This window comes from Trichosurus vulpecula, chromosome 4 (assembly GCF_011100635.1).
Source record: "Trichosurus vulpecula isolate mTriVul1 chromosome 4, mTriVul1.pri, whole genome shotgun sequence".
In the NCBI taxonomy this organism is placed as follows: domain Eukaryota; kingdom Metazoa; phylum Chordata; class Mammalia; order Diprotodontia; family Phalangeridae; genus Trichosurus; species Trichosurus vulpecula.
The window spans coordinates 95,470,569-95,483,457 of NC_050576.1; the positions used below are offsets into that span (position 1 = coordinate 95,470,569).

General features: G+C 33.7%; 1 protein-coding gene across 1 annotated transcript in view; it reads right to left on the reverse strand.

The window, feature by feature from the left end:
• LOC118848832 (potassium channel subfamily T member 2-like) overlaps positions 1 to 12,889 on the reverse strand; it is a 48,106-nt gene that overhangs the window by 23,018 nt on the left and 12,199 nt on the right. Inside the window, exon 3 of the mRNA XM_036757858.1 lies at positions 5,007 to 5,307. Coding sequence (XP_036613753.1) covers positions 5,007 to 5,307 — 301 coding nt within the window. The remainder of the gene's footprint in view (positions 1 to 5,006; positions 5,308 to 12,889) is intronic.

Genomic DNA, 12,889 nt, shown 5'->3' on the forward strand with positions numbered 1-12,889 from the left:
TCTTCTTCTTTTAAATAAGGAAATAAAATTGTTTCTAAATCTATGTTTGCAGGTGGTTGATCCATTTTATGGTTCTGAATCAGAATATTAAGGCAAACATGACAAGTGTTAATTGCTTTAAACATGTTCTCATTTAGCTTTTTATTTCAGAATGCCAGTAAGTCCCAACATATGGAGAGTTCATTATATTTTTATGTTTAATGTACTTTGCCCAGGGGATACCAATATATGTATAATTTTCATCTACATGAATTGGTTCAAAGGAACCTACAAATTCAAACTTGAAGCATGTAGTCTCTGGTTTTGCTTGGTATACATTAAGAATTTTACATTCCAAATGATATTTTGATATCATTAGAGAAAACTTCTGTGAAATGATGAAGATAAATGTACTTTTCCATGGAGTCATATATTTTGATACCATCCATGAACACCAAGTGATTAATAACATGATTTGACAATAATAAATGTAATAGCACTTTGCACAGTTACTCAGCAATTTCCAAATCAATAATAAATTATCATACACCTTGGGATTTTTTTGACACAGATTTTTTGGTCCTCAGGCGACATTATTTTCTTCTAAAAGTATACGCCATGTATTTTATGTTCATATACATAAACATATATAATATAGTAACATTAAATATTTTCATAAAGTACAGAACAATGCAATTGGCTTGTATTTGGAGGGGTCACTGTTGTTCTCATCTTTCAGTAATAGGTAAAGTTTATGTTGCATTTTTTGAGGAAAAATTAAATCAGACTCAAGTCTGAGCTAAAAAGTTTAGTTTTTTTCCTCATAATTCATGAATTACTGTCAAGAATTTAAGATAATATTTATGCATCTTATTTGTCTCTGTCACTTTCTAGTTCTGCAGAGAAGGTAGATTTTCAGTCACCTCTTTGAACAAAGCTTTATTATCATTCTTCATATGAGCTATGTGTAAGCTTTCTGTTTTATTTTTTTTAATAATTTACTATTTGTTTTTTTGTTTTTTGTTTTTTGTTTTGCTTTTTGGCAGGGCAATTGGGGTTAAGTGATTTGCCCAAGGTCACACAGCTAGTACATGTGTCACGTGTCTGAGGCCAGATTTGAACTCAGGTCCTCCTGACTACAGGGCCAGTGCTCTACTCACTGCACCACTTAGCTGCCCCTTTCTGTTTTATATTTGATTGAACTTGTTTTTGTTGTGTAAGATATCATAAGACAATATTGACAACCATATACTTTCCATACCCTCCTCTTGGCTTTTTTTTTTCTTCCTCATCTCATTTTCTTTGTTTTTCTTCAAATTTATAATTGGTGGTGAATGATTATTTCTTCTTTGGGTTACTTTGATTCCTTGTCGTAGACTTCTGAATTTTGCTTTCAATTGCTAATAAAATTGAGAATTTCTGATATGCTTTTTTTTCTAGAATTCTTTCTGTATGTTTTGTTTTTCTTTCCTTTTATTGAGCAATATAACATACAAGTCTGTGCACCAACTATATATTGATTTAATTTCCCAATGTCTTTCCACAGCCCTTTACTCTCTGAAGTCACTTCTGCCAGAGTGTTTTTGACATTTGTCTGAAGCATATCCCTTGATAGCTCCAATTTTATATTTATCATTCTAACTGTGACAATGACTACTGCATCTCTTGCTATATGCAGGTCCTACAATCTTTACATTTTTTGTCAAATACTGCCAGAAAATTTATTTATTCATGATGTTTCTTGCATAAAATAATTTTTTAGAATTAGTGGTTTTGGGTATCATTTATCTGCTAATTGGTTTTATTGTATCTAACTCAATTGTAAGTATGCCCATATTATTTTCAAAATCATTTACGATATTGCTGCTCTTTGTCATCTATTTTGTTATTAGATGCAATTTTGGTATTTGCATTAAAATTTTACAGAAGTTTCAAATTTTTCTTCAAAAATTTAAGTAACTCCTCAATTTCATTTCTTATTTGGTCTAATCTAGGACTGGGGATGCAATTATTTTCTATGATTGTCCTACACTGGTCAGCATTTCCAAAACACTGTTGTTTTCAAATTGAGTCCTAATAGCAAAGCCCTTGCTTACAACTGGATAGATCTGGTTCTAATATTATTATGATATAGGACTGGCAGGGGCAGGAAAGGTCTCTTGCAGAAAATTAGACATGAACTGAATCATGAGGAAAGACAGAGAAGCTAGGTGGAGAAGAGGAGGAGGAAAAACATTCCAGGCATGAGAGATAGCCAGTGAAAAGGCATGTAGTCAGCCTTGTAGTGTTGGTGAAAGGTAGAAGGGTCATTGCTATTACCACTTTCAAACTATCGAGATTCAGAGATATTAAGTATCTTGCATGGAATCACATAGGCTGATATTAAGAATAGGATTTGAACTCAAGTCTTCTGGACTCCAAATTCAGTACTTTATCTACTGAGTAAGCAAATAGTCTAGTTTTTCCTGTGTGAAGGAGCCAAGAAAAGGGGTGAAAGGTTTGGGTGAAAGGAAGGAAAATGAGGTAACTGCACTCCAAAAATCTCATATCTTATATGAGATTCTGAGATTTTTCCTAGTCTTTAATGACTCCATTGAGAATTTTTGGTTAAACTAGTACCATTTCTTTCCTTGTACTGTTACTATTGACAAAAACTCATAAGTATTGGTTGTTTCCCCATCTAAGAAGGCAAAATCAACTTCTTTCACTGCAAGTTAGCTGCGATTATTACATAAAACATCCTACCAATTTTTTTCTGCAGAAACAAACAAAAATAGTAATATATTAATAGGCTTGTTAAATAACACAGATATACACTGTGCCAGCAAATAAGGAGCAAACTAGTAATTAATAAAGAATGTATGCTATAGCAAGAAAACAAAATTGAAGTGTTTTGTGAAAGGAATAGCAAGAAGAGTAGTGCTGCTATATTATAGAGAATGGGGAGGGAAGCAAAATGTTATAAAAAAAAACCTAGAAAGGAAGAAGGAGGGTCAGTGCTATTACCTCTCTCAAACTATTGTGATTCAAAGATGTTGAGTATCTTGCACAGGATCACATAGGCTAGTATTAACCACAGGATTTGAACTCAGGTCTTCTGAGTAAATATTAATGATATTAAATACTAATAAATATTATTAATGTTTGTTATTGAAAGTCCTACTCATAGAGTATGACAAAATTTTGTTATTCTTTCAAAACATTTGCTGAACATGAGTCTATGTACAAATGCCACACATTCATTGATTTCAGCCATGGTATCTCTTGCTTATAAGTGGTGATTTGTCAAGCTCTAAATAATAGCATAACAAAGGAAATTGTCTATTTTCACAGGCAGAAAAAAGCCAGTTACTGATTCAGGAGTCATTTTAGCCTCAGATGCCTGTGTGCATTGGGAACATCGAGCAATTAGAGCCAAGGTCAAAAACTGATGTCAAATTAGGAGAAATAATAGAAGGTATTATGTTCAGTAAAAACAGCTAAAAAGCAATCCAATGAAAATGCTACTTTAATTTTAAAATAGATGTTTCAAATTGTCAACTCTGAAAATGAAAAATGGAAAGATTGACTGTGCTTGACCAAAAGGCATGTGGAATAAATGTGTACTAAAAAGATACATATTTTTGTGCTCTCCAACACTAAAACCAAACTTTCAAAAGAAAAGAATCATATTTTCTTTTGTACTGATATATTAAATTACTATTAATAATAAATAGCTAGCATTTTGTAAAACCTCAATAATTACAGAGTGTTTAAATTTGTTTTCTCATTTCCCCTTTCTAACAACCATGGGAGATACCCATTTTACATATGAGGAAATTTAGATTGAGAGAGGTGAGTGACTTGTCCATGGTCACACAGCTGCCAAGTGTCTGAAGCATAACTTGAATTTGGGTCTCCTGATTCCAAGTTTAACATTCCATTCCCTACTTATCTGCTAATAATTAAACATAACTTCTGAAGTATTAATATTTCAATAGAACCAAAGGGCCAAAAAGAGACACAAGGTAGATCTAAGTAGGCTGAAAAATCTGATCCATGATTAATAAAACGTAAATTGTAAGTTACCATCTTGGAGATGTAGAGTTGGAGGAAAGGCATGCAGGCAAATAACGTGGAAAGAATAAGGGATACCAGACAGATGTCCTGAAGGCAATGCAGGTAGCCATGAAATTAAAAAGAGAGAGTGAGAGAGTACTCCAGCATACTGGAGTCTTCTATGAAGAATTTGTGGAAAGATAGGAAGAAGAATTAGCTAAGATAAAAAAGCAGAGATAGGGTATAATCTGTATTACTGCAAGGCATACCCCATTTATGACATCATAGATTCATCAAAGTTTCTGAGTGATGCATTCATACACATATATGTATACAAGGGATGGAGTCTGAATTAGTGCAAAAAAGGAAATATGTTTCTTTATCAGGATTCTTCTATCATGTATGGAGATTCTAGTATAAAATAATTATATGAGTCAATCAAATATTTTTCATTTGCATTATTCTCAAGTTCCTCCTTTTGGGGGGGGATACAATGATAAGTTATCCTTGAATTATCTCAGGAAAATTGTAACAAGGGTGAGCTAAAACTGAGACCACAATATTTGGTCACCCTGATTAGCCATTTTCCTTATCTTACACCACTTCCAGAAGTATTGGTACTAAATCTCAGACACAGTTGACCATTTAGAAGAATTCTGGCAAAATACCCTGAGCAAATTTCATATTGCCATTTTGGTCAATTTAGGGTTTACAAAAACATTTTGTAGCCCAATGCTTCAAACTCAGTGCTTTGGATTTGTATAGTGAATGTTTATACACATGAAGGGACAGACCAATATTTAAGATGTCAAAACCCTTCCAACAATCCATACCTCTTGAACTGTAAGACGAAAAATAAAACTAAAACCAAAAAGATTAGTTGTATTTGAAGCCTTCTTAAATTACTTGATTTATTTACAGCTCCCTGAACAGCTCCCAATTAGGGGGTAAAAAAGTCAAATACATAATATATTTTTTAAAGGTCATACCATATCCCACTGTAGTGAGACCCAGGTGCTTCATTCTGTTTTTCACCAGTTCAGCAAGTTCCTGTCTTTCTGATCTCCTATACAGGTTCAGCCGCTGTTGGCTTATTTTTTCAGCTGTTTTACCAGAGTGCTTTGGAACTTTTCTACTGAGCCGACGTGCCCACTGCATACTCTTCCGCCTCAGCAATGGGTGGTCTGATTGGTCGCTAGATGTTGAATTGCGGTGGTTGTTGCGGTGGTGACTTTGTTCTTTGGTATCTTTGGTGTCTTCCCAGTCTTCTACACTGATTGATATTTGTGACTATAAAAAGAAATTAATGTTAACAATTAGATCTTTTAGAATGCAGATTTTTTAGAAAATATAATTATAACCTTTATTTAAGATAATACTGAGCACTTGGATCCTGACACAATTACACAGGAATAATGAGAACATTTACTCAAAGAGCAAAAAACCCATTAATTAATACTTCTTAATATTCTGTTACTAAAAATGTTTTTGGAAGCAAAGCTTTTAAACTTCCTGTTGTATGAACTAAATGAAATATCTTTGCTCATTGAAAGAGAAGTTTTGGTCTGCTTTAAAGGTTTTAAATGTTGAACTGTATTGTTGCCTCACGATGACAAAATTACATGGCTAAATTGCAGAATGGGCATTTGAAACAAAGAAATATGAGGCATTTCATTTCTGAATTAAAATTATAGATTTAATTAAGCATATTATTAATACCTCTCACTGATTTTTTAAATGACCAAGAAAAGGAATTATTAGTGGGATGGAAATGTTGGTTAAAAAACAAACAGATATACTTTTGCATATTTAAAACAGAGAATATATTTTAACATATAGAATATGTATATTTTCACAAATTGCCCTTCCCAATAGTAATCTTTATCACACACATTCATTATTTATCAGGCAATATGGTTTTTGTTTATTTTTTGTTATGATATCTTCTATTTCTTATATATTAGAGAACAGTATTGTGAGGCTTTTTGAAAACAATGATTTCCAATGTTTCATTAAAACATATTGTTGTGGTTTCATGGTGTTTTGTGGTGGAAACATCTCAAAGAATTCAATCAGACCACCTCTAATCCAAGTGTAAGCATTCATTGAGATTGACGCCTCTCATGGAGCAAGCTGAGTTCCAAGAGGAACCAGCAACTTTAGAGAAGGCAAGATGGATTTTTATAGGGTAAAAATTTAATTACATGATAGAAATTATGGATATTAAAAAGGGAAGAGGGGGTTTGTTAAGGGATTAGGTAATAGGGGAAGGGTGCCAGCCACAGTGGAACTATGCATGTGATTACCCACAATGCATACAGAAAAACCCATTTGGAGGGGTATGTATGTATGATAATGATATTATAAGAAGCCTCTCTATGTTATAAGTTCACCTAAAAGACAGCTTTTGCTATTACTGTGCAGCTGCCTACTTAGGGAAAGTCCATTCTATTGTTCTGGGGTTCGAATCCTGCTTGGGCATCCTGGTGTTGCTACTTTCTGATTGGCTGAGCATTGTGATACTGTCTGAGACTAGATGGGTGTAGTTGTGGGTGAGTTCATGGACACACCTGTTGTTCTAGTGAGCAATGAGGCATATATGAAGAAGTTAAAATATTGAATTGGAGGGTGGGGTGAGTGGCTAAGTAGGGACAGTGGGACTGCTGTTCAGTAAGGCCAATAAGGAAGTCAGAATATCGGGGCTAGGGGCAGCTTTATTAGGATTCCATCAATATGATATATCATAAAATGAATAAATATCCAACTTTAAAAATTAAATACAGTTAAACCTCAAAGAGAGAAGAATAATTAGAAGAAGTATGTCTGTCGATTTGTGTTATTTGCTCTGTTTATATAATTTCTACTTGTAATTTCTGTTGGTGTTTTCTCAGTTCAGGGTGCTGACTTTTTCCCCTGAATTAAATGAATGATATATGTATGTCTGATTAAAGTGAGATTGTAAACCCCTTAAAGTTGCTTTCCTTAGGAAAGCAAATCAAAGAATCTGTGCCAGCAGCCCTCCTGTGTGGTGGTGTTATTGACCTTACACAGCCACTAGCTGCAAGTAACGTTGTTACATATCCATAGAAATATCCATAGATTCTACCTACAAAAACCTCCAACATCATAACCACAACTTATACTATTTTTTAGATTTTAACCTGAATCTTTTGAAATTTAGTTTGCTTCAGCTATCCTCAGGACAAGAGTTACCTAGACACTGAGAATATAAAGGTAATAGAAAATTTCACAATTTTACAATTAGAAATACAATTACAAACAGAAAATTACAATTTTATCTGTGGTTCGACTTGTGAGTTATTATTGCTATATTTTACCCTCTATAAATAAAGTCAACTCAACAATAAAACCAAAATCTATCTATCCTTCATCATTTTAATGAGGCAATAGCCTTGTAAGTGATATTCCTGCTTTAGCTTTCCCTTTTCTACTCCTTCCTCTACACAGCTACCAAAGCGAACTTCCTAAAGTGCATGGCGAACTGTGTTACTACATTATCCAATACACTCCATGTTTCCCTACTGGCTCTGGGCTTAAATGTAAGTCTGTTCTTAGCTTTTAAAGGCCTCCAGAACCTAGGCCCAAAGTATCTTTGCAACTTCATTAAATATTATTCCTCTTCCCACATTACACTGTTTAGTCATACTATCCTATTTCATTCTTACGCATCATTTATGATAGATTCCATATCTATAACTTTGCGTTGGTTGTCCAACATGCGCAGAGTCCATTTCTAGCTCTCTTCTTCTTCTTAAAAGCTTTCATTTCCCAAAGAACCCTGTTCAAGCAACACCTTCTACATGAAGTCTTTCATGGTACCTTCAACTTACAGGATCTTTCTGCAAAAATTTTTGCCTTGCATTTAGTGCGTGACTCACATATATACACATACATATCACCTTGTATATTTACATTTATTTATATATGTATATGTTGTCTTCCCCCCAAAATGTTAGCTCTTTCAGTAAAGGAACTCTTTCATTTTTGTGCTTGTATCTAGTACTGTGCCTGATATATAATACATGATTAATAAATTTTTGTTCATTGATGAACAAATGGATTCTCTACTCTCACACAGGATCTCCATTTACCACATCAATCTAACTCTCTAATCAGGATCATTTTGAATATTTGCTGCTAATAAGAAAGTAGAGTAAGTAAAATGCTCTAAAACAGAATTCAATTTACCTGGATTACATTAATCACTAAGCAACTCCCTGAGTCAATCTATAACACAAATCATAATTTAAGTAACTATGTAAAATTTACATGTTTCAAAATGCTCCATAATTTTATATAAAATGATTTTATTTTCAACCTGCATTTCCTCAAGAGAAAGTGTCATTTATTGTATTAGCTAAAAAATGTGCTTTTAAAAATAATCTGCAACCCTAATATGAGAAGTTTTTAAAGGAACATATCAGATACAAAGTAAGAAGTAATATAAATCCTCAACTATACTTGTTATGAAAGTCATAAGGAAAACGCTGACCTGGACCAATAGAGTAATTCAATTTATATCTATCTACATATATATATATATATATATATATATATATATATATATATATGGAGAGAGAAAGAATGTACATATGTATATATACACACATACATACACAATACTTATATGTATGCATATATATGTATGTTTATATCAAAAAGCATATATATATGTGTGTGTGTGTGTGTGTGTGTGTGTGTGTGTGTGTGTGTGTGTGTGTGTATGTAGGTATTAAGACATTCAATTTTCCATAGGACAGACATTTCATTTGTCTTTCTCTCTCTCCCCATCTATAATGGACTATCAAACATACAACTATAATATAGTACGCTATCCCCAGGAAACATAAACATTTAAGTCCTTGTTCTTCCTGCCCCTTTCTGCTTCCTATATACAGATTCAAAGTGCAAAATAATGGATTCCATCACAGCGACAAAAAAGCTAACCAAAGTCTTCTAAGTTATATATTACAAGGTCAATCCAGATAAAGCAATGTGCCCTTCTTACTAGATCACTGCGCTCCTGTACAGCAGGGTACGTTTTTGTATCCCCAGAGGACAGGAGCTTTACACATACAAAAAATTATACCAATACATCAATATTTCAAGGATCTGAGATCTCATCCAGAGCACAAGAACGTCATACATATAAAAAAATTATAGCAGTATATCAATATTTCAAGTATCAAAGATCTCATCCACATGGTTACTCTTTCCACTAATGCAGGTTATAACAGAATAGTTTTCAGGTTTCTGAGAAGGAAAATTCATCCAACTTGGCAATAGGCTTGTCCAAATTTAGTTAGGCTCATCCTTTAAATAACAGGAGTACAATTAATTACTGGGGCAGCTAGGTGGTGCAGTGGATAAATTGCTGTGCCTGGAGTCAGGGAGTCTCATCTCCCAGAGTTCAAATCTGGCCTTAGACACTTATTAGCTATGTGACCTTGGCAAATCACTTTTTCCTACTTGCCTCAGTTTCCCCATCTGTAAAATGAAGATAATAATAGCACCCTACCTTCCCAGATTCTTATGAGAATAAAGTAAAATAATTTTATAAATTGCTTTGCAAACCTTAAAATGTATGTTTTTAAAATTTATTGCCTATTATATACCAGGCACTATAACAGGCATTGAGGATACAAATGGAAAAGTGAGATAGTCCTTACTCTATGAGAGCTTACTCTCTACTATATAAGGAGAGGGGGATATACAATGTATATTTGAAAGTCATAGGAGCTTTGCTTCAGTAATCAAAGGAATTGAGAATGGAAATATAGGGATATGGATTATCATTCTCTTTGTAATAGCAATGGTGATATGAATTTGATTATTATTCCCTGAGTCAGTAGTGAAATAGGAGATGGGGAGGGGAGAGTCTACCATGTGCAGTAGACATGACAGAAGGGAAAGTCTTTATATATGGTCTCTTGGTAGATGGTTCCATGGAACGAAGCAAGGTCTAGCAGTCTGGGACTCTCTGAGTTTCAATGATGAACAAATTCCAAAGCTGAGCATATTATCTCTGCAGGGTTAGGGCAGGTCAAGGCCTATGGAAGTCTAGGTCTTCAAGATCATTATTCCTGATATGAACAGTGTGGGATGGCAAGGAAGATGGCAAGATGCAAAAAATTTGCTAGCCTCTGCTCTTGTTCAACATTTTTTAGGTAAATATCTATATGCATTGTATTTTATGCTGTCATGGTACTTTGTATTTATTTTTCACTAATAATTTTTTTTTAGAAATTGAGACTAATTTATTCAATATTGGTAATTCCCAGTGAGTTCCCTCCTATCACAGTAGATAGGCACTTGCTCTGCAATTTATAGTCTTAATGAATTGCCTGGAAATCTAAGGGGCAAAGTTATGTGCCATGGTTCACATAGAAGGACATAGGGCTTGAACCCAGGTCATGCTAAGTCCAAGGCCAACTCTCTAACCACTATGCAAATCCTGCCTCTCACCAATAGAATATGTTCTTTCTTGGGGCAGCTAGGTGGTACAGTGAGTATAGCACCAGCCCTGGAGTCAGGAGGACCTGAGTTCAAATGGGGACTCAGACACTTGACATATGTACTAGCTGTGTGACCTTGGGCAAGTCACTTAACCCCAATTGCCCTGCCCCCCCCCCAAAAAGAATATACTCTTTCTTCACCTCTGGTTTCAATACAATTAGTAAATCATCAGGTCTAGCAGGGATAGGAATTTGCTAATGTCTTGCTGTCTTTATGATTTCAAGAAACAAGTGAGTAGAATTTCTAAGCAATGCTCACCAAACATCCATATATTTAAATGGAGTAGATGAAGTATATGATTGAGTCCTTGAAGAAAGTTGTGGAATCTCCTTTATGATGATCACAGCTTTTTTTAGTCTTAGTGGAGTGGTTTAGAGATGGTGATGCTTGAACTTAAACTCATACGACCTCTCAAAGTAGCTTGGTAATAGTTTGTGCAGTCACTGGACTTTACATTTTCCAAATCACTTTGGGGAAACTTTGACATATGAATGGGGAGCAAGTGGTAAGCTATTCCTTTCTTTATTCTTTGAAATTACTTCATCTTGACACTCATCATCAATCTCTTTTCTTCCCCTGTCAGTGACATTTTTGAATATCTTAAATAAGAAATCAGGTAGCACCTTCTAAATCTGTTAAAAAGTCTATAAAACCACTCTTAAGGGACTCATAAATACATGATACAAAAACTTTCAAATGAGTTGTTTAAATGATTTATTTTTTAAATATTGCAGTGTTTCATAGACTGCCAAAAATACAACTTGAATAGTTACTTGATAAAAAAATTGAGATAAAATTGAATCAAAAGGTAATTTGGTTGTAGTGTGTTGTTTTTTTCCCCTGGGAAAATGACCCTTTTTTCAAAGTATGGAAAACATCATCTGATATATTTGACAAACTGGAATTCATGACCATAGATCATCAAGGAAGCAACATACAAAATACATAAATTTCTAGAGTTATTTTGGGAATAAGAATAAGTTGCTCTCATTTCTAAGGTTGTCCTGAAGTCTTGGCTGCTTGAAGATAGTTTTTAAACATAGTAAACTAATAAAGAGTTAAGGTAATGAAGGCAGAGGGAAAGCACTGTGAAAAGAGTGGAATTGTGGTAGTTTTGTTTTATTTTTTAAGTTCTCTTTTGGACATGTTGAATTTGAGATGTATATTTAGGTGGCATCATCTGATAGCTATTGACAATGGTATGGAATTCAGGGAAGAGACACGGACTGAATGTATAAATCCTGTAGTCATAAAATTAGAGAAAATTGAACCACTAGGAATTGATGTTATCCCAGAGAGGGGAAGTAAATAGAAAGACAAATGTTGTAAAAATGTCTTGGAATATAATCATGCACAAGAGGTGGGACATGAATGCAGCAAGTTGAAATGGATGCAGCAAATTAGATAGAGAAGATATAGTCAGACAAATAAAGGAGATTTAGGAGAGAATATCCAGGAGGAAGAGATGTTCAATAGATTCAAATACTATTAAGATGTCAAGAAGAGTGAGAACTGAGGAAAAATTATTTAAATTTAGCAATTAAAACGTATTAAGCATTGAGGTCAGAAGCCAGATTGCAAGGGTTGAGAAGTGGGAGAAGAGGAAATGAAGGCAATAAAATGTATTATGTTAACAAGATAAAGACATCATGACATACACCAAAAGTCAAACACTAATTTGCCAAATCTTATATATTCAATAGGAGAAGGAATTTAATTATGTATAAGACAATGTCTTGTTGATTTTACAGGTGATAGTCTGAATTCTGTATCCTGAAGTTTGTTTTTTTAAGTAGTGAAATATGTGAGTGTGTGTGTGTGTGTGTGTGTGTGTGTGTGTGTGTGTGTGTATGTCTTATCAATGGCATTAAAACTCCAGGGCTTGTGTTCAATTTAGGACAAGAAGTATAATTATTTATCTATACTATGGTTGTCTAAAAGAGGACATATTAGGGGAAAAAATCAATAAAAATGAGTAAAAAACAAGAACACACAATGAGCTTAGGAAATAAAAGTACCATGAAAGTAAATACTTAATATTTAAAATACTTAATAATGCAAAAGAACAGTAATGATGTGTTATACTTATGTTTTTCAATTCTTATTCCATGTAAATAAATTTTGTAAAAATTCATCTATTTTACATCTGAAGCTATGAAAAAAGTCTGAATAGAAAAGTTACTCAATTACATATAACATGGTTAAACTTAGGAAAAATGTATCATGAAGACACATCTACACATGACAACACACATACACATACCCACATACAGTTTAGGTACAGATTTTCCATGGCAATTGTCTAATCCAAAGCTTCATTTTTCCTATTCATGTT